This window comes from Tenrec ecaudatus, chromosome 13 (genome assembly GCF_050624435.1).
Source record: "Tenrec ecaudatus isolate mTenEca1 chromosome 13, mTenEca1.hap1, whole genome shotgun sequence".
NCBI classification, from domain to species: Eukaryota; Metazoa; Chordata; class Mammalia; order Afrosoricida; family Tenrecidae; genus Tenrec; species Tenrec ecaudatus.
Window position 1 is genome coordinate 5,505,857 of NC_134542.1, and position 22,268 is coordinate 5,528,124.

The following is a 22,268-nucleotide window of genomic DNA, read 5'->3' on the forward strand; positions in this document are numbered from 1 at the left end:
ACCGTTCTTGGATCACTGTCAGGGTTGCAGGTTGAGGCTGAAGGTCTCGGTCCTTCACGGCCACCTCCCTAGAGCAGGAAGAGCCTCAGCAAGAAAGATGACCGCAATGGCTGCAACAGTGGGAGCACTCATGGGAGCAGTTCTGAGGATGGCCCAGGGCGAGGTGGTGTTTCACGCTGGGGGACTCGGAGAGGTGATGACCGTTCCCCCAAAAAATGGCAAGCTTGGGTGATGACAGGGGGGCAATGAAAAAAGGAACATCTCTCAGTGAGGTGGACTGGTCCCGTGGCTGCCACCATGAACCCAAGTATGGCAACCATGGGGAGGATGGCAAAGAGCCAGGAGGCATTTGGCCCTGTTGTGCCTGGGATCCGTACGCTTGAGAGCCCATGACATTGGACATCAATAGCTCCCTGAGCCTGTGGATGTCTCCGCCCCAGGTGGTCACCCCCGAGTCTTGAATCTTCGGGGCAGCGCGTGGAATGGGGAAGGGTGACGGAAGACTGCCACTTAGCCAGGCCATTTGGTTTTCTTAGGGAAGACTTTGGTTTTCATTAGGACCAGAGGGGCCAACGAGGTCAGCTGAATGGTCAGGGAAGAAGGAAACAGTGTTAGTCTGAGTAGACTAGAGAAGCAAATTCATAGACACTTATATGTATATGTATATACAAGAACAACTGAATATTGAGAAAACATCCCAGCCCAGTCCAGATCAAGTCCATAAGTCCAATATTAGCCCATGTGTCTGATACCAATCTATAAAGTCCTCTGCAGACTCATGAAATCCATGCAATTATGCTGAATACAGGAGGATCACAGGCCAGTGGGTTGGAAGTCTTCTGGGTCCAGTGGCGTTGTAAGCATCTCAGTGCTGGCAGGGGTCTCCACAGGGCTTCCCCGGCTTCAGAGATCTGAGTGCATCAGGGAAGGTCCATGTGGCTTCTTCAGCTCAGGGCACTGGCATAGTTCCATGTGTCTTGTCAGCCGCAATGTCTCCCAGGGAGTGAGCAGAGAGAGAAGTGTCTCCTATCTCCAAGGAGGAAAATTGCCAGAGTTCCCAGAATTCTCAGGAGAAGGCCATGCCCACACAGAGGCCTCATTGGTTACAGTTTGATTGACAGGCCTGACTCCATCACTTCAGTCATGATCCTCTCACATTGACAACAGTGAATGGAACCACCACAGAAACCAAAAGGCCTGTGGCGTTCTCCAGGAATCCCCAGGGATCTGGGAGAGCAGTTTGGGAAGATTGGAAGAAGCAGGTGAAAGAGATTAGAAGAGACGCACTATGACGGGTGGAGTAACAAGCCTTGGATGACAGGAGCCCAGCGTGCCCACCCCTACAGGGGAAACCATCATCTCAAAGTGGCCATCCCGCCAACAAAACGGGCCAAGGGACACTGCTTGGCTGCTGGGGGCTCATTCACCTGGGGGCTAGCTCCCCCAAAAAGCCAGCTGTTGGATGAGGGGGGACGCGTGCCCTGGAGTGACCACTGCTGGACACAGAGGGAGCTGGCAACACACGCTGTCCTCTCTGCTGCAGAAAGGGAGCCGACGAGGCTGATGGAGGCACAAAGCCACCATTGTATCCTTCACTTGCCCGTGGGTCCGGCCAGCTAGCTGTTAATTAAATGAACACGATAGGCCTCCAGCTCACCTGGGGAGAGGGGAGGGACGGGCAGGTAATCCAAGTTTCCATCAAAGACTTTTCGGCTCACAGTGCTGCCCTCGAATCACCCCACATTTATGGTGAGTCCCTTTCTCTCCCCTTCCCTGTAGCGTGTAGAGTGTAGAAATTTAATTACGGCGATTGATTTATTAAGGGAATCAGAAATCACTTGTGCATACCAAATGCTTCCTTCTCCTTAAATAAAAAGGATACTAGCACTGACAAGGGGCTTTTCTGTCATTGTCGAAGCTCTGGCCCCCAAGCGCCCTCCCCTGTTTAGGGTCTAAATGCCCTCCAGGCGTATCCGTGTACGAGATGGTATTTAAGGACAAGAGCGTCTAAACTGTTTTATAAAAGCGGGCTTCCAAAAGACACCTAAAAAGAGAAGGGCACACCCCCCCGCCTCCCCAACTTGTTGAAGTTCCCTCATTTAAAGGGAATGGCTCTCAACCACAAGGCCAGCAGTTTGAGCCCACCAGCCTTTCCTGGGGAGAAAGAGGAGGCTGCCTGCTGCTTCCAGAGAGATTCACAACCTCAGAAGCCCTGCAGAGTAGCAGTTCTCAACCTTCCTCATGCCACCCCCCTTTCATACAATTCATGTGGTAGTGACCCCCAACCTTAAAATTATTTTTGTTGCTACTTCATAATGGTCATTTTGCTATTGTTATGAATCGGACGACCCCTGTGAAAGGGTTGTTTGACCCCCAAAGGGGTCACGACCCACAGGTTGAGAAGCGCTGTTATAGAGGGTCACTATAAGTTGGGATAGAACGGATGGCAGTGGGTTTTCTGGTTTTTCTGTTGGACACGAAACAGATGGACGATTGATCATAAGGATTTCTGGGTGGGGGGCACAGGGGGGCATGTGGCGGCGAGTGTTTCTGCTATTTTCCAGATGTAACAATAGCAAGCATTACATCCGGATAGGGCATGTTCATAATATCCAATAATTTGCCTTTTCAGCCAGCTGCGTCCCTCCCCTCGGAAATATTTTAATATCAATGACTTTGATTTTGTTTTTTATCAGCACTATATACTGATAGAAGTGGCTACGGGAAATCATGAGCGCCTGGTTTACTTCAGCATTGCTTCTCGGCAAGCTTGAACAAAAAAACCCAAAAGAAACCTTATAAACTTGTGTCCACCATTAAAATCAGCAATACAAATGGACAGGCTCTGGATCAACTCAGGAAGCAGAAGACCTCAGGCACCAGAGATGGACATTTACTTCCATCAAGATCTTTTGCCCAGACACAGAATTTCCATGGGCCCAGTCTCTTCCCCACCTGGTCCTGACATAGGCATTTGGGGGAGTCTGGGCATAAGCTTGGGGGTATGGGGGCACTGTTGGCTACTCCCCACTGCTCTAGGAGTGTTGGCTGCGTCCTTCTCTAAGGACCTGCTCCTCCAGGTTGAGGGCTTGGATCCTGAGCCACTTGGCTTCAGTAGGTGCAGGCCTTCTTGCTCTCTCTTTCCAGGGAGTCCTTACAGAGGCCCGGTGGCTCAGGGGGTTTGAATCCACCAGCACATTTAATATGTTTGGCCGCTAATAAAAAATTTGACAGTGAGAGGTCACTCAAGGGTGTCTTGGAAGAAAGGCCAGGAGATCGACTTCTGGGAGGAAAAGACAGCCACAAAAAACTCTCATGGTGGACGATTTTCAAAAGGAAGAGAGTTAAACCCAAAATCACCCTGCCTGCCATTGCGTTGCTGTGAGTTTCACGTCACTACCCACCACCACCTAACGGTAAGACCCGCCCTGATTCCTGATTGACTGGGTCTGTTACTCTTCTTGTTAGGGCCCGCAGAGGAATTCCAACCACGTGCACAACGGAAGGAAACACTGCCTAACAACCAAGCCCTCCTGCACCACACTCACAACCACAGCTGTCTTTGAGCCCATGTCACAGAGGGGTTCAATGCTTTTTGCTTCCTGGACTCTACCAAGCAGGAAGTGGTTTTATGGTAATAGGACTAGGAGGGAGTGTCATTTCTCCCTTATACATCTCTGTCGGTCCCATGATAACGTTCCCATTATCCACGTCCCTGCCGCTGATGGCCACCAAGGCCTTCCTAGCTCACGATGGTCCTTACTTAGCACGAAGGCTTGTTGCGATCCAGAAGGTGTTCTGTGGCTGATTGTTGATAGCCGATCACCACGGCTCTCTTCCTAGTCTGATTGGGTCTGAAGTTCCACTGAACCTGTTTAACATCATTCCAACATTCTGCAGGGGGTGGAGGGAAGCAAAGCCTAATGCACTGCCAGTCATTTGTGATTCAGAAGGACCCTATAAGACAGGGTGGAACTGCCCCTGTGGGTTTCTGAGGCTGTAGCTGTGAGGGTAGAAAATCCCTCTTTCTCCTGCCTAGCAGCTGGTGATGCGGCCCCTACATCATCGGAGCTTCTGGTCTCTCGCACAAAAGGCAAACTTCGACCATTGACTCACCAAACCAAGGTCCGTATTTAAGCATACAGTGGTGTTTTGTGCCACATAGGTACGAAACAAACATTACTAGGAATTGGTTAGGATTTGTTGTTAGTGGGAAGGAAAGCCAAGTCTTTCCAAGGTTGGAACTATTTACAGAAGAAGTAGGTCTCCGATGACTTCAAACTTGCAACCATGCAGATCATAGCCGGACACGTAACCACTACACCACTGGGGCTTCAGGAGCAGCAGGAAGGTGGGTTGGGGGTGCAGGGGGTGGAGAAAGGAAGCAAAACTTCCTGGGCGGGACTTCGTCTGTGACAGAACTGGTCATTAGAGGGCGCTCGTGTATAATAACCTTTCCGCGTGGGACAGGGAGCGCCAAGCCGGCCCCAGGTCCAGGGGTCCAATCAGAATCCACTCTGGTACGCACGTCCGCGCCCCGCATCTCCATCCCTGCTGGTTGTGGATTTTTTTTTTAATCTTTGCATTTTTATTGCCCTCACTTGCTAAAGCAATGATAGTAAGGAGCCTGGAGATGGACAGCTATTTTAATTGGTGGCAGAGTTGACCTTCTAAGACCCTGCAGAAGAAAACAAGAGGGAGAGAAGGCATATTTCAGAAGGTGATTCCAGAACGAGTGGGAAATTACTGCACTCTGTTGACTTGAAGGGGCCCAGTTTATCTGCCTAGGAGATGGGGGGTGGGGGAGGGGGCGCTGCCATGTCCCCCTTTGCAAGGGAGGGGACCTGTCTCAGGCAGGACATGGGTGTACCGCCCTTCTTCCAGACCCCTTTATTCTGATTAATCCAGTGCGGAGACTGGTGCATTGGTGCCAGTAATTCCCACTCAGCGGAATATGTGCTAACTGGGTTGTAGTCCGTGTTTGTTCTTGTTCCAACTCAGAGCAACTGTGTGGACAACGGAACAAAACAGTGCCAGCCCTGTGGCATCCTCTCCATGGCTCCATGCTTCAGCTCACGGTCGCCATCTATCTCACTGAGGGTCTGCCTCTCTTCTGCTGCCCCTCCACCTCACTAAGCCTGATGTCCTTCCAGGGTCTGGTGTCTCCTGATAACATCTCCAAAATACACGAGATGAAGTCTCACCATCCTTGTCTCTAAGGAGCCTTCTGTCTATACTTCTTCCAAGATGGATTTGTTTATTCTTTTGGCAAACGCATGTCCTTCCCCAGCACTAGAATTCAAAGGCGTGGATTACTTTTCCATCTTCCTTAGTCAACATCTAACTTTCTCCTGCAGAGGAGAGGATTACAAACATCAAGGCTTGGGTCAGGCACACCTCAGTTCTCCAAGAGACATCCTTGCTCTGCAGCACTTTACAGAGGTCTGTGCAGCAGATTGTCCCAGTGCAGTGCATTGTTTGCTCGCTTCGCTGCTGCTTCCATGAGCAAGCAAGATGAAACCCTAGACCACGTCAACCTCTTCTCCGTGTGACATCATGTGATCTACTTGTCCAGTGATTTAGCTTCCTAAGAAGGACATCGTGCTTGGGAAAGTGGAGGGGCAGCGACAAAGAGGAAGGCTTCTGACGAGATGGATGGACACAGTGGCTGCAACAATGGGCTCAAACACAGGAACAATCGTGAGGATGGCACAGGACTGGGCGGTGCTTCGTTCTGTGATGCATAGGGTTGCTATGGACTGGAACCGACTTAAGAGTACCTAACAACATAACAATAACAACATGCATTCAATATGTAAATGGCTGTGTATATATATTGGTTTGTCCTATTTTGGTTACTTGTCCATGGCTGGATACTGGATGCTGCTCCCCCAGTATTCCACACTCCAACAGGGTCACCCATGGCAAATGGGTTTGAGCTGAACATCCAAACAAACATAGACTTGGAAGAAAGGTCTGGCGATCTCTTACTACCAGTGATTTGATCTTAACTCATAGCGACCCTACAGTACCAAGAAGAACTGCCCCAGTGGATTTCCGAGGCTGTCAGTCTCTATCGGACATATCTTCGTCCTGAGGCAGTTAGTCCTAGGGCGAGTTCCTTAAATCTTGGGTGTGTAAGCTCCAATTGACTTGACATCTTTCCAGTAGGAAGACAACCTCTCCCTGACTTCCCAAATGGGTTAGGGTGGGGGCGTGCGGGACTGATGGTCGCTAGCACCTTTCCCTGCCTCCCCAGGGTGAGTCCCGATCAGCTTTGAGCTCGGTGGTCAGATCTGTGTGGGTTAAGTCCTCAAGCTGACCTTAGGACTGTTTTAAGGCACAGGATGGACTGAAGGGCCTGAGGGCAGGTCTTTTGCTTGTAGGCACTAAGGTCTCCCTCACCAGGAATGAGCCAGTGTCTTGTTTTGATGGTGCTTAAAAAAAAAAAGTTCTTGGCACAAATGCCCTGGCCTTATTTCTCCCCAATGTTGTTTTTTATTTTCTTAAAACTTCTTCCTAAGAAGTCTCTGTGATTGTCCTTTTTTTTGGGGGGGGGGGTCCTATCAAATGACCCCCCCACCCTTGGGATTCCAGAAAACGCAGAAGCATAGTGGTAAGAAGCGGTGCTATCCACTACAGGGTAAGAAGTTTGAAATTGCCAGTGGATCTAAGGGAGAAAGATGGGGCTTTCTACTCGGATACAGAGTTACGGTCTCAGAAACCCCACGGGGGCCATGCTATCCTGTCCTGGGGCTGCTATGAGTTAGGACTGACCCCATGGTAGTGAGTTTGGTTTGGTTTGCTGGTAGGTAGTTTACTTTGGGGTTGCATTGGCCATGATTCAAGCCTAGGCCCCTCATTTGATAGACGAGAATTCTACTCTGGAACCAACCACTGTCCCCTCCAGCAATGATGCCCCCATGAGTTTTCAGCCTACTGGTCAAAACTCCATGTTGCCCTGGAACCCAAACTTAACTCTTTCTGAGCAAAGGGACAACAGGAAGAAGAAACAGCTTCAAGGAGAGCTTGGGAAATTACTTCAAAACACAAAATACCCTTCTTGGTGGCAGATCCCCAACTCTTCTTGGGGAGCCACCCCGCCCCAAATTTTGCCCCTGGGCCACATCAACCAGTAGGCTCTGTTGTTTGGAATATGACTGTTCCACTCAGCACAGGGGAGAAATCAGGAAAGAAATGCCCCGTTTCTCTGCTAGGATCTACACCTAGGCTGTGCTGCGTCCAGGAGGGAGACCAAGCACGGAGCAAAAGCAGAAGAGAGACCCAGAGACCTGGCCTGAAGATGTCTTTGAAGCTCCTGGATCCAGTCATGCCTAATGAGAACTTGAATCCTGAAATCTCTGAGCATAGAGGTCAATAAATGCCCATTTTAGTCTGGGGTAAGTTGAATTGGAGTTCCCTGGTTACAGCTGAATTCAGATTACTCATAATTGCCCCTCCCACCCCCAAACCCCACTGCCCTTGAGTCAATCCCAGCTTGTAGTGACCCTCTCTGTCTAGGCTTTCCAAGGCTGTAAACCTTCACTGGAGCAAACGGTGAAAGGGGCTGATGTGTTTGAATGCAGACTCTGCAGTTAGCTGGCAGCCCAGCCCTGTCTTACCCAGCAACCCTCAGGTCAGTGTTGAGAGCCTTGTGGGTGAGGGGTGGAACTTGGCAAAGGTCTCAGGTACCCTGGCTTCTGTTTCCTCCTCTGCTGTCATTCCCAGGCACAGCACTTCATTTCTATTATATGTATACGTATGCATGCAGCACTCATCCATGTGGACATAGAATTATCCACAATCATACCCATCTGAGGGCCTTCAATACGTTTGGGGAGGGGGGCGTGGGAGTAGTAGAGGGGATGGAGAGTATGCTTTCATTAGATCTTTCCAGGAACTGTTGGAAGCCCCTTCACAGGGGTTTGCAGGTGTGTTTCTGGATTAGTCCTAAGGTCAACAGCCAAGCCACAGTGCTAAATGCAAGGTGGGCTGTTCAAGCCCACCAGCTGCTCTGTGGGAAATAAATGAGGCTGCCTGCTACTTTCCAGATTCATAATCTTGGAACTCCCATACAGAGTTGCTATGAGTCAGAATTGACTTGATGGCAATGGGATTTTTGTTTATTTGCTTGGTACCTCCTGGTGACCTCTGTCACCCAGCCAGCATACAAGTTTACCTGTGATTTACACACACATTGCTGTTGGCGCAGGACTGACTGTCGAGGCTATGACATGGACCATAATTGCCCTGTTATCCGTGGGTACCTCTCAGGTGCCCTGATTTCCCCACATTGACCCATAATTAACATGCATCTTCGGCCTAGTGAGTGACCCTTCCTCCCCTCCAGTCCCTGGCGACCATTAGAGTATGCTCCTTTCTGTGTGTAAACCTATTCTTGACCTTTTAATCCTCGGGTCTCACAGGATGCTTATTTGTCCTTTCATGATTGGCCAGTTTAAGGCAGCAGAACGCCTGGCCTCCGGGTCTGTGCCGGTTGTGAGCAGTCTGGCAGGTGCCTCCGGACTCCCCAATCATTGCTTAAGCAGTCCACAGTGCGGGAGCCACACCGTGCTTATCCATGGGTCGGCGAGTGGGCACTTGGATTGTTTATATCTTGTTGACTTTGGGTCACCAACACAGGTTATTTGGCACCCACGAAGCCTCCTGAGCTGAACTACTGACGGATTTGGCTTCAGACCTCAAGTTCATTCCAGGAGGGGTTCACCTGAGGGGGTCCCCAATTCTTGGTTCTCAAGGTGGGGTGACAGGGGAAGCTCATGGGATGTTCATGCTTGCCCTGAGATGTCCAACAAAGTCTGTAGTAGGGACAAAGGAAAGGCAGTCTGGAAAAAGTGACTGATAGGGTTACCTGGGACAGGTGTGTTGCCTTATTCCCCACGAAAGCCAACACAGGCCCCACTTCTGCACAAGAAGGAACGGCCTGGTCTCTGGTGAGTGAGGTCCCTTGGGGATGGCGCAGGACAGTTGGGCATCAGGAGGTCCACCCACGGCTCCGGGAGCTGAGAAAGGTCCTGGCTGGCCCCTGGCCTATGCAGCAGGGTTGGGTATGGGTGGGCGCTCCTTTCACTTTATTTTGGGGTTCCGGTTTGCTCAGCGCACTAATCTCCCTAGAGATCCCCAGGCCTCTGAAGCCCTCTGGCAGACTCTGCCTCTCCTGCGCGCTCCCGCTCCCGACTTGTCCTCTGGAAGGAGGCGCTGTTTCTGTGCGCCTGGTCTCCACCACCGTCTGCGCACCCGGTCTCCTCCTGGGGTGGAGTGGTGGGAGCGCGATCTGCTCACGGTGTCCCCGCCAGGGACAAGAGCAGCCTGGCCTCGGACGCAGTCTGCACACTATGTCCCCGCGGGGTGGGGGTGGGGACAAGAGACATGGGGACAGTCTGCCCACCGCGTCCCTGCCGGGGGTGGGGAAGCGGGGCCTGGCACTGGACACGGTCTGCGCACGACCTCCCCGCGGGGAGGTGGGGCGGTGACAAGAGGTCCGGCTCCGTCTGCGCGCCGCGTGCCCGCCGGGGGTGGGGAAACAAGGCCTGGCCCTGGACACGGAGTGAGCACCAGGCCCCCTGCTGGGAGGGGTGGTGGCTAGAGACTGGACAAGCGACCCGGGCGCGGTCTGCGCGCCGCGGCGGCCCATTTGAACGCGGGGAAGCGCGCGAAAAGGCCGGTGGCGCGCGCCTCGGGGGCGGGGCCTGGGTGGGGCCTGGGCGGGGCCTCGCAGGTCCGCCTCCCCGCTGCAGGCTGGCGGCGGCGCAGGCGGCGCGGGACTGCAGGGCCAGCGAGGCGGCCGCGCGGCAGAGGAAGCCCGCGCCGCCTGCGCCTCCGAGGCGCGCAGGGAGCGGGAGCCGGAACGCGGGGCTCCGCGGCGCCGCCCAGGCCGAGCGCCCGACCGAGGAGGACGCAGCCGAGCCGAGCCGAGCCCGGGCCGGCCGGCGGGAAACAAAGCCGAGAGGCCGCGATGTCCGGCGGCTCGGGCCCGGCGCGCGGGGACTGAGCGCGCGGCCGGGGCGCGGGGCAGGCGGCCCGGGTGCCCGCCCCCCGCCGCAGCCGCAGTGGCCGGCGCCGCAACCAGGAGCCATGGGCAACATCTCCTCCAACATTGCGGCCTTCCAGTCCTTGCACATCGTCATGCTGGGCTTGGACTCGGCCGGCAAGACCACGGTGCTCTACCGGCTCAAGTTCAACGAGTTCGTGAACACGGTGCCCACCATCGGCTTCAACACCGAGAAGATCAAGCTCAGCAACGGCACGGCCAAGGGCATCAGCTGCCACTTCTGGGATGTGGGCGGCCAGGAGAAGCTGCGGCCGCTCTGGAAATCCTACAGTCGCTGCACCGACGGCATCATCTACGTGGTGGACTCGGTGGACGTGGACCGGCTGGAGGAGGCCAAGACGGAGCTGCACAAGGTGACCAAGTTCGCCGAGAACCAGGGCACGCCGCTGCTGGTCATCGCCAACAAGCAGGACCTGCCCAAGTCGCTGCCGGTGGCGGAGATCGAGAAGCAGCTGGCGCTGCAGGAGCTCATCCCGGCCACCACCTACCACGTCCAGCCGGCATGCGCCATCATTGGCGAGGGCCTCACCGAGGGCATGGACAAACTCTACGAGATGATCCTGAAGCGCAGGAAGTCCCTGAAGCAGAAGAAGAAGCGGTAAGGCGCCCGCCGCGGCGCCCGGGGAGCGAGTGAGGCGGGAATGAATGAATGGATGCGGTGGGTGGGGTGGGGGGGCGGCGAGAACCCGCGAACAAAGACAGCGAACCAAAGCGATGCTACCAGTCTGGCAGGCGGAACCTCCGCGCCCAGATGCGGGGCTGGTGACCCGGGCGTGAAGGCTGACAAGGCTGGCCTGCCGCTCTCCTAGCTCAGGGGACCTTTTGTCTGGACGCCAGAGCTTCAGAGGGGGGGAGGGGACGGTGAAGAGACACCCCCTGCCGCAGCGATGGCAGGGACCCCTGGCTGGAGTTGGCCCTTGCAGTCCCAGCTGAGAGACTCAGGTGCCAGAGACAAAAGGGATTTCCGCCCACCCCGGCAGGGGCGAAGTTCAGGCTGCCCCGCCCCCACCCAAGGGGCAAAGCACCTGTGCTTCACCTGGAGCCCTGCGAGCGCCCATCTGGGGTGCAGCGGGGTGCTGGGGTGCCGCAGCGCCTTGCATTCGCGGGATGTGGGTAGTTGTATGTCCCAGGGCAGGCCCCTGTGGAAATTCCGTTGGTCCTGCACTGGGCACCCTCCCCCCTCCCGGGGGAGGTGGAGGTTTGGGCCATCAGGACAGAGCTGGCACTGCGCCCCAGCCCGGCTTCTGCCTCTGCCGCGGCGCTGTTGGCTCGGCTAGGGAACGGCCGAATGGCCGCAGCAATGTGCTTTCCTGGTGCTTTGCGGTGGCTGCAGAAGAATGATCTTCCAGCCTGGAGTCAGACATCTTCCCGCCGGCTGGGACCCTGCCCATGTGAATGGAGATCACAGCACACAAAGAGCCGATGCCAACCAGAAGCCCGATGGAGGGGATGGCATAGCTGCCTTCATTGTACTGTTTGCCTGTGGGAGGCGGCATGAGGGGGGTGTGGACCCAGGGACCCTCCCTCCTCTGCTGGGTGATGGGCAAAAAGACCCAGACCCCTAGGTGTGGGATTTTTAGATGGTCTTCACCTCCTGATTGGTTTGGGCTGAGCAAGATAGCCGCAGAGGTGTGCCGAATAATCCCAAAATGTGTTTTTGTAAGGGAGGTCTCTTGTCATGGTCACCACATGAGGCTGGGTGTGTGGACATGTTCAGAAGGAAAAGGGGGGAGAAAAAAAACCCACCAACTTTTACAAATGGCTATTCACCTTAGAAATACTGACCTTAGGGGGCAGCGGGGGGGTGGGGGAGGTTTTGCTCTGCCCTTAACCCTGCCAAAGACAGCCTGGTGGGCTTTCGAATCTGGTTCCTGTGGCCTATCTGGGATTAAGTGTTTCCTCAAAATGTCTCCAGTGTTGATGTCATGCGCCAAAATAAAGAACGAAAATCCCATCTTACCGCCAAAGGCGACCTGGTTGCATGGGTTGAGAAGCAGAAAGGAATGAGACAAGGTGAAGGGGGCTAGTCCCCGACCCATTCCTGGGGGGGCTGGCCCCGCCTGCATAGCCCCCAGCTCCCACCCCTCCCATACTGACAGCACCGCCCCACCAGAGATCAAAGAAAGCCCGTGACGGCACGGCACGTCCCCGGGACTCAGGCACTTGCTGGTTTACTTGACAGGGCTGTGGAAAGCAGATCGAGGCAGAGAAGAATAAATGCATATTTTTAATAGTGTCATTGAAAAATCCTTTATAATCAGGACGGAGCCTTGGTTTGCATTTGCCCTGAAACAGAGAATGAAAAGGGAAATTTAAGCTGATGATTTAATTTTTTTTAATTTCCTCGGTGAGTCCGTGCTTACTGGCAGACGTGTGGCCCCCCTCCCCACTCGCACTCCATCCCCTCACCTCCACATACCCTGGTAAGTAAGGCATTTTTTTACAAAGGAAGCCCGAGGAAATTGGACAGGACCATGCCGGAGCATGTGACTTCGCTCAATTGCAAACCCAGACCTATTGTCCATTGCACTCGGCAAGTTCTTTGAAGCACCTGAGAAGTTCTCACTTCCTGCCTGACACCCAATTCTCCCATGCACCGTTTTCACAGAAGAACCTTGACCACCCATTTTCCCTTCCCCTTTGGTCCTGGGTCCCCCCTCTGATGCTGGTCCTTCTTGTCCAGACTCCGTGGAGAAGATCCAGCAAAGCCTGCAAGATTTCCATTTGCAGATTAACCAGCAGACGGACTGTATCTCTGAATGGGCTGGTCCCATTGTCCGAGAATTCTGGGTAGGATGAGAAAACCGAACAGAACAAGTAACCACCCAACAAAAAAGCACCCATCTTCCCTTTCTCTCCTTCGCCTGCCACTATTTCTTAAGCACTTTGCCATTTGGGGGAGTTCCGCGTTCTTGAGAGAAGAGTCTATTTATTTTGTGAGATTGCAGATGCCAAATACCGTCACCTTCTCGTGTGGTCAGGACCTGGGATCCAGCCCGCTCTTCAGACCCGTCAGGCTTTGCTTTGCTTTTTTTTTCCTTCCCACCCCCCTCCAAATCCCAGAAGGGGGTTTGGGTTTTGCATCATCAAATGTTGAAGGGTGGGGTCAGCTGTTAGTAATTGTGCCGTAAAGTAAGAGCCGTGTGATGTATCAACAAATAGTCCCCAGTCAGTCTCAGTTGATTTCTGTAATGTTCAACCTAACAGTGGCCTATCCGTCTCCCACCCAACAAGACACACAGAGTGCCATCTTGGCAGGGGTCACCCTGGAGGGGGGCATCCCCTCTGCCCCTGTTTGAAGCATGGGTGGGTTTCCCATAGAGAGCTGCGCCCCCTGCCCTCCCCCCCCCGCCCCCCGCACGCGCGCGCGCGCGCGCACACACACACACACACACACCCAGGGAGCTTGGGAACTTCCTTCTTCCACAGTGGGAGACCAGCTTTAGTTTCAGAACACCATTCTCTCCAGCTCTGTCACCTTGTTGGGACTTGGTCTCCTCCGGTCCCCGTTTCCGTTTCTGTTTTCTCCTGTGACCCTCTGTCCTGTTTATTCCCTTCCTCTGGTTCCTGTTCCCTTTTATATGCATACATGATGCTGTGAACAGAAATAAATTATTTATACAATCAAACGCCTCGTTTCAGTGTCTCAGACTCCCTTTGCGGAAGGATGAATGGTCCATGGGGTGGGGGAAGGACACACCTCCCAGGGAGTCTTGGAGGTGCTACCTGGATCTAGGCCCCTATCAACATTATGGTTGGTTTTATGTTTTGGGGTTTTAGGTGGCTAGGTGGTAGAAAAGGGGGTGCCACAACCCACCACCCAAGGGCAGCTTGGAAGACAGGCCACAGAATGTACGTCCCAAAGGCCACGGTGCTGAAAACCCAAGGGAACCGTTTTACTCTGACACGAAGAATTGGTGGGGGGGGGCGACTAGAATCTAGTGTACACTTGGGAGAAGTGAGGTTGCCTCCAACCCAAGTGTCAGTGTGCGTCCAAGGGCCAGCTACCTGTGTTCCGGCCTTTTCCTGGGCCTAGGCTAATAGTTACCACAAGCTCTTTAGGAAAAGGGCACCTTGATGCCTAGCCGGTCCTCAGCACCTTCATTTGTGGAAAGGGTCATTACTTCAAAGGTCCTGTCTGAGGATATGAAGTCGGAGATGTTGATAGGTGCTGTTCAGTCCCTTTGACCCATAGCGACCCTCCTTAACAGAACAAAGCACTGCCCTGTCCTACGGTGCCCACCCATCTCTTAGAGGGCCTTTCTGTTTTCCCCACCCCTCCGCTCTCCCAAGTATGATGTCCCTCCTTCAACAAGCCCAGGGTATGGGACAGGAGGTCTTGCCATCATCATGTCTAAGGAGCCCTCTGGGTGCACTTCTTCCAAGACATCTGTTGGATGTCTTGTAGTCCTGGGACCTTACACCATCATTCAAATGCAGGCCTTCTCTGGGCTCCCTGATGGTTGGTCAGCTTTCACGTGCAGATGAGGCGATTAAAATCCATCCATACTAGTAGGACCACAGTGGGGAAACTAACTCCCAGGGGACAGTTCCACCCTGTCCTGTAGGGTTGTTGAGTCCAGTCTGCTCAGTGGCAGTGAGTTAGGTTGGGGGAGGGGGACGGTGATTGGGGGAGGGCACAGGGTCACATGTGTCATCACAAAGTGCAAAGTGGTTTGGTGGTGCCTCTGCTCCATATCGGGGTCTCTGCTTATCAGCTGCAACCCAGCAAAGTGCCCTGGAGACGTCGTGAAGAAGTCTGCTTTCCAAAGCAACAGGGATTGGGCCCACATCTGTAGAACCTGCAATGCAGACAACCTGTGGGCCCCTGGCACATACCAGGGGGCCTCAAAATAGTCACAGAAAAGTGGAATTAGAAGGTAGCGGAATTTGTCTACGAGCTTCCGAAGCCCCCGTCTGGTAAGCAACACGCTTAATAAGGATTCGGTGTCCAGCGGCTGCCTGCAAGGCCCGCAGCTCAAACCTACCCAGTGCTCCTCGGGAGAAGCGTGAGCCAGTCTGTGCTCATCAAGACGTGCAGTCCCAGAAAGGCCGGGGAGCAGTTCGACAGTGTCCCTGAGGGTCACGATGAGTCAGACTCCATCGATGGCAGTGGGTTTGGACTGGGAAGATCCGAGGAAGGAGCTGGGTGGCACAGTGATGAAGCGCTCGGCTGCGGTCCGGAAGGTCCGTGATTAGACCCCACGGGCCACTCAGAGGGAGAAACGCATGGCAGTGTGCTTTCAGCAAAGATGACAGCCTTGGAAGCCTGAAGGGGCAGCTCTACTCTGTCCTTTGGGTCTCTGCAAGTCAGTGGTTGTTTTGTTTTTTTTGGGGGGGGGGGTGTTTCAACACTGTCACCTGGGTCAAAATGATAAAGTTTAAATTCTGACGGAGGAGCTTAGCGCCATGTGATCTTGCTCGTGTTTCTTGGTCTCTGCCTCAGTGTCTCCATATGGAAAATGGGGCTCAAGAGGGAGCAGGGAGAATGAGACATGACAATAATCCCAGTGAAGAGCTTCCCCTGGAGCCTGGCATTAGCCCACGCGATCGGTGATTGACCATACATGTATATGGGGTGCGCAATTGCTTCACGGAGTGGAGGAGGCTTCATCTATGAGATGAGACTGTGGACATGTCATCAGGAGAGGCCAGTCCCTGGAGAAGGCCCTCCCGCGTGGTAACATAGAGGATCCGAGGCAAAAGCCCCCGCATGAGATGGATTGACACCATGGTTGCAACAATAGCTCAAACACAGCTGCAGTGGTGACGATGCCGTCAGACAAACAAACAAACAACAGCAAAACAAAACCCCAAACGCACTGCCATCGAGTCGACTCCTAGTGACCCTCTAGGGTAGGGTAAAACTGCTCCTGTGGGTGTCTGAGACGGTCACTCTTGACAGGAGTAGAAAGCCCCCTTTTACTCCTGTGCAGCAGGCTGGTGATTTTGAACTGTCGACATTTTTGTTAGCAGCCTGTCTCCTAACCACTATGCCACGTGGGCCCAAGACTGGGCAATATTGCACCTTGTTGCACATGAATCTAAACCAGCTGAAAGGACACGAAGCAGCGACATGTCTACTTTCAGGATCCCTGGTGGTGCCATGCCTTAAGCATCTGGCTGCTTCCTAACGTCTGGTGCTTGGGAATCCCCAGGGTGCTTCGTGGGAGTCGGCGTCGGTAGGGATTTACAGCCCTCTGATGGTATAACTCCGCTTAATGTGATTGCACTATTGAATTGTACGATATGTGAAGTCCATGCCAGTAAAACTATTAAAAACAGAGATTTACAGCCTTGGAAACCCTGCAGGGCAATCCTACTCCCTGCTACAGGGTTGCGGGGAGTTGGAACCACAATTTGCACAATAACAACAGGCTCTTGAGTTGCTTACTCTCATACTTCCAGATCCCTAGCCTGTGCACCTCCTGGGATAGCTGATACCCAGCACCGTGTGGCGTATGTAGCAGGTATGCGACAAAAGGCTGAATCGGTACTTTGATGTTGGTTACCTCTGTTGGGGCACAACATGCAGTAGTTGATGGGCCACCTCTAAATACGTGCATTCCAGCAAAGTAGGCAAGACACGAGAGTCATTTGTTGAGATCAGATGGGTTGTTGTTAGAAGGATGTTGACATTTGCAGGTTCACAAACGTGTTGGTGGCCACAACGTTTCCCTTAAAATATGAGCAAGTCTTGACTTTATCATTCACAAAGCTGTAGGAAACAATGTTTATCAGCTAAACGGCATCCTGCTGTCGCAGATGCTACACTGTCGCAGATGCTATCCTTAGGGCCTTGCTGGAAGGTACCAGCAAGCTGGCTCCAGCTCCCAGCGACCCTGTTGGCAGCAGAAGAAACCTTGCCCAGTCCTGCGCCATCCTCACCATTGCAGCTAGATCTGCACCCATTATTGCTGCCTCTGTGTCGGCCCATCTCATCGAGGGTCTTCGTGGTCCTCACCAACCCTCCCTACTTTCTCAGGCCTGATGTTCTTCCCCGGCGTCTGGTCTCTCCAGTTGAGATCTCAAAGTACATGAGATGAGGTCTCCCCTCCTTGCTGCCATTTAGGGATCATTGTTCCTATCGATGGCTCACGTGCTTTGGACGTGTTGTCAGGAGAGACCAATCCCTGGAGAAGGACAGCTTGCTTGGTAAAGTCGCAGGGCAGTGACACAGAGGACAGGCCCCCGGCAGGATGAATGGACACAGTGCTGGCACCAGTAGGCTCAAACCTAAGGAAAATGGTGAAGATCGTGCAGGACTGGGCAGTGTTTCGGTTGTTGAACAAAGGGGTTGATAGGAGTCCAAATCTGCTCAATGACACCTAACAATAACAACAATTTGACTAACCAAAACCATAAACTCACTGCCATCAAGTTGATGACCACTCATGGAGACCTCATAGGACAGATAAGACAGGGTAGAACTGCCCCTGTGAGTTTCCGAGACTGTAACTCATTACGGGAGTAGAAAGCCCCATCATTCTCCAGGGGAACCGCTGGTGGTTTTGAACTGCTGACCTTGAAGTTAGCAGCCGAATGTGTGACCACTACACCACCAGGGCTTGCTCTTCCCCATGACTAAAGATATGAGAGCTTTGAAGAAGCCAGCGTTAAGATCCTTGCTGCGTTACAGTGCAACTTAAAGGAATAGCCTCTTCGAGAACCAGGGGACGACTGACTCTTGGACAATTCAGCTCATTTAAGGTTCTCACCAAAGTGACCACAAAGGACCAGAACCGCCTGACCAGCAATGGGAAACCAAAGCCAACCCATGAAACCCACTGCCATCGAGCCATTCCAACTCAGCGGGACCCTCTCGGACCGAGCCGAACTGCCCCATGGGATTTCCAGGGCCGTCCTCTCTCCAGTGCGAGCTGCCACACCTTTTGCCTGCAGTGTGTCACTGACCATTCTGTTCGCAGCCGAGCGCTTTCACCGCTGCAACACCAGGGCCTTTCTCCAGTGGCTGAGGAGGTTCTTGTTACTTAGCAACTGCTTCATCTCTCCCATCTGCGTCTTCACCCAAAGATCCGGTTGCTTTTGTGTGTGATTTCTAACAGACCTCCGGCCATTGCCTGATTGTCTTGTGCCTTTACATGTTGTTTCAAGAATGTGGGCTCTTCAAACGGTCCAGTGGCCAACATCATAGACAGCTGGGTGTCCCCTTGAGGGTGGAGGACATCCAGGAAAGACAAGCTTATGTGCAGAGAGCAGGTGATGGAGATCGGATACAGAGAAAACAGCACACAGACAGCAAGACCAGGACAGGAGGCCCTTAACCCGACAGCCAGCTCGGTTCAGCCCTTCCCGCCCCACTTGCAGGTCTCAGTCCAGGCTGCTATTTGCATGCAGGGAAGCAAACGTAATGCCTTCTTGCATAGGAAGGCATTTCTTCCTCCTTCCTCATTCTGTTCATTCACAGCGGATTAAAAGCTCACTGCCCTTGAGTCGATTCTGACTCTTAGCAACCCTATAAGAGAGGACAGAACTGCCCCCTGGGGTTTCTAAGACGGTAACTCTTCCTAAGAGTTGACTCATCTTTCTCCGCCAAGCAGCTCCTGGTTTCAAGGTGCAGGCCTTCCGCTAGCAGTCCAGCGTGTCACCTCGAGGCCACCAAGGCATTGCGCATCCTCAAAGCAGCTCTCCGCCTCTTCTTGGTGCTGTTGGAATGGATCCCTGGTGGTGAAGTGGGTTACATGTTGGTTTGGACTCCTGTCCCCAAGGCCAGCAGTTCAAACCCACGGGCTTCTCCGAGAGAGAAAGATGAGTCAAACTGCTCCCCAAAAGATGTAGTCTTAGAGATCCCCCAGGAACAGCACCCTTCTGTCCTGTGAAGATATAGTCTTAGAGACCCCCAGGAATGGTTCCCCTCTGTCCTGTGAAGTCCTCGTGAGACAGAACCTCCTCGGTGGCCGTGGGTTTGGGGGTACAGTTCTTGAACAAGGTGCTAGAGCAATTCTTCTGATTGGTGTTTGCTGAATGGGGAATGGGGCGGAGCTGTTTCTGAGCAACGGAAATGGCCATTTGAGTTTTTCCAAGAAAGTAGCATGTATTTTCCCTCAAAGATATGAAGTGAGAAACAAGGCGGCTGTGGTTGGCCCCACCCCGGTGTTCAGAAGTGGCAATGCCTTTCCTGACCTCGCAGGAAGCCCTGACACTCAGCACTCTGTGGAGAAAGACGAGGTGTTCTACTCCCAGAAAGCAAAGTGTTACAATCTCGGAAACCCACAGGCGTGCTCCTACCCTGCCCTAGATAGGGTCGCTATGAGCCGACCTCGACTGGAGCCTCGACTGGAGCAGAGAGGGGCACTCCCTCCCTGGACCACCACCGGTGAGGGTGGGGTGCAGACTGAAGCTCCCTGGTCCTGGGACCCAACCAAGCCCGCTGTGGGGGCGTCCACTCTGACTCCCGCTGAGCCCGTGGGGCAGAGTAGAACTGTGCCTGAGGGTTTGTGAGTCTGACCTTGGTGAAAGCAGACGGCCACATCTTCCTCCCTCAGAGCAGCTGTTGGGCTTGAAACGAGGACCTTGGGGTGAACAGGCAAGGCTCTAACTGCTGCACCGGGCATCGATCAAGGAATGGGGAGAAAGACAAAACCCACTGCCAATGAGTAAGTTCCAGTGCCTTGTGGCCCTCCAGGACGCAGTCGAACTGCTCCGTAGCCAAGGCACTGACTCACCCCCAAGGGGGGGGGGGGGGTGTTTCTATCTCTACAGGAGACGGAGACCAAACTTCAACTCGGTGTGCCAAGACATGAATGCAGCATACTGGACGGAAGTAGGGAACCAATAGAGAGGTCTGTGGGACCGGCCAAATCCCAAATTCATGGACACCGCACCCACTCCCCCGCAGAAGAATGCACCACTGAGGTCAGCACTGAAGCCGCAACTCAGGGAGAGGGGCGCATCTGATCAGAACACACAGGAGCAAATGAAGATGGAAGGAGAGAGAGTGGAATACATCCTGGCCCACCAAGCCCAAGGATGACATTCCTGCCCAGAGCAGCCAATGCACAGAGAGGATCACAGGGCCGGCCCCACCAGGAGACACGACAGCCCTCCCTGACCCGTAGCACTATGAGAGACAACACGGGAGGCAAGGTCGGGCATTGTGCCCCACCACACCAGGTCAAAACACTAAGGGCGTGCAACAGAACAGCAAGGGGAGCAGAGCAAGGAAGTCCCCAGGGAATACCAAAAATAGACTTTAGGACCAGGCTGTAGCACCCCATCAGACAGGACTGGAAACACTCCTAAAGGCCAAACACACAGACCTGGAACTATTTACAGGCTTTTCTTTTTTTGTCCTGGGGTTTGTTGTTGTTGTTGTTTTTATTTGTTATCTTTTGTTCTTTGCTCTGTCTTGTTTTTGTGCTTATTATTGCTTCTGCATGTCTATCTAGACCAAAGTTTCCAGGGAGAAGACGGGAGGTGAGGAGTCGGGGGAACGTAAGTGGGTGTTTACAAATCCAGGGACAAGGGAACAAGTGATCCAAAATCGATGACAAAGAGGGTCTGGGATGCCTGGTAGGGCTTGATCAAGGGCAATGTAACTGAGAGGAATTACTGAAACCCAAATGAAGGCTGAGCATGATAGTGGGACAAAAGGAAAGCCAAAGGAAATAGAGGAAAGAACTAGGAGGCAAAGGGCATTTATAGAGGTCTAAATACAGGCATGTGCATATGTAAATATATTTATAGATGAGGATGGGGAAATAGATCTATGTGCATATATTTATAGGTTTAGTATTAAGGTAGAAGATGGACATTGGGCCTCTACTCAAGTACTCCCTCAAGACAAGAACACTTTGTTCTAATAACCTGGCATTCTGTGATGCTCATCTTCCCGACAGGATCACTGAAGACAAAATGAATTCATAAGCAAATGTGGTGAAGAAAGCTGATGGTGCCTGGCTATCAAAAGATATAATGTCAAAAAAAAAAAAAAGATATAATGTCTGGGGTTTTTGAAACTTGGAGATAAACAAGGGGCCACCTAGCTGAGAAACAACAAAGTCCACATGGAGGAAGCACACCAGCTTATGTGATTATGAGGTGTTGATGGGATCAGGTATTAGGCATCAAAGACTCAGAACAAAAAAATCATATCATTGCAAATGAGGGGTGTGTGTGGAGTGGAGACGCAAAGCTCATCTGTAGACAATTGGACATCCCCTTACGTGAGGGTCACAAGGAAGAGATGAGCCAGTCAGGGCACAGTATAGCACCAATGAAACATACAACTTTCCTTTAGTTCTTTAATGATTTCTCCCCCACTATCATGACCCCAATTCTGCCTTACAAATCTGGCTAGACCAGAGCATGTACACAGGTACAGATAAGAGCTGAAAACACAGGGAATCGAGGACAGACAAACCCCTCAGGACCAATAATGAGAATAGGGATTCCAGAAAGGCAAGGGGAAGGTGGGAGGGGAAAGGGGGAACCCACCACAAGGATCTACATAGAACCCCCTCCCAGGGGACAGACAACAGAAAAGTGGGTGAAGGGAGACATCAGTCAGTGTAAGACATGAAAAAAAAATAGTAGTTTATAAATTTTCAAGGGTACAGGAAGGAGGGAGGGTGAGGGAGGGAGGGAGGGGAAAAATGAGGGGCCGATACAAGGGCTCAAGTAGAAAGAAAATGTTTTGAAAATGATGATGGCAACAAATGTACAAATGTGCTTGACACAATGGATGGATGGATGGATTGTGATAAGAGCTGTATGAGCCCCCAATAAAATGATTAAAAACAACAACAACAAAAACTGCTCCCTGGATTTCCCGACTGTGATATTTACAGAGGCCAACAGCCACATCTTTCTCCCCCAGAGTGGCTTTGGGTCCTCACTGCCACCGTCCCATAGCCTCTGGGACTGAGATGTGTACAGGGGTGGGTGTCACTGGAATTCCTCCTGAGTGAGTCATCACACTTCTGGAGGGCTGGGCCCCTGGGTTCCACTCTTAGCCAAGAATACCTGCCCTGCTGGGCCCTCGGGGCATTTCAGAGATATGTGAGAAACTACTGGAGACACCACATCCCAGACTCAGGTCCAGACACAGGGCAGGGCCAGCTGAGGGAAGAGTAGGCCTCCCTGTCCCTCCTCCTGCCCTTCACACTCCCCAGTTTCACTGACAAGAAAAGTCCAGAGAAGAAGCGAAGGAGAAAACATCTCTCCTGTGAGTCCA

At 52.9% G+C, this 22,268-nt stretch overlaps 1 protein-coding gene across 1 annotated transcript; it reads left to right on the forward strand.

Moving 5' to 3' along the window:
- The first annotated feature begins 9,787 nt into the window (after positions 1-9,787).
- ARL4C (ARF like GTPase 4C) lies at positions 9,788-13,701 on the forward strand. The gene has a single exon (XM_075529356.1). It carries the CDS (start codon positions 10,096-10,098, stop codon positions 10,672-10,674), a length of 579 nt encoding a protein of 192 aa, XP_075385471.1. The 5' UTR covers positions 9,788-10,095; the 3' UTR covers positions 10,675-13,701.
- The last annotated feature ends 8,567 nt before the right edge of the window (positions 13,702-22,268 follow it).

What these genes read in the sequence shown, in the direction of transcription:
- ARL4C (XM_075529356.1), top strand. Translation starts at nt 10,096, where the DNA reads ATGGGCAACATCTCCTCCAACATTGCGGCCTTCCAGTCCTTGCACATC.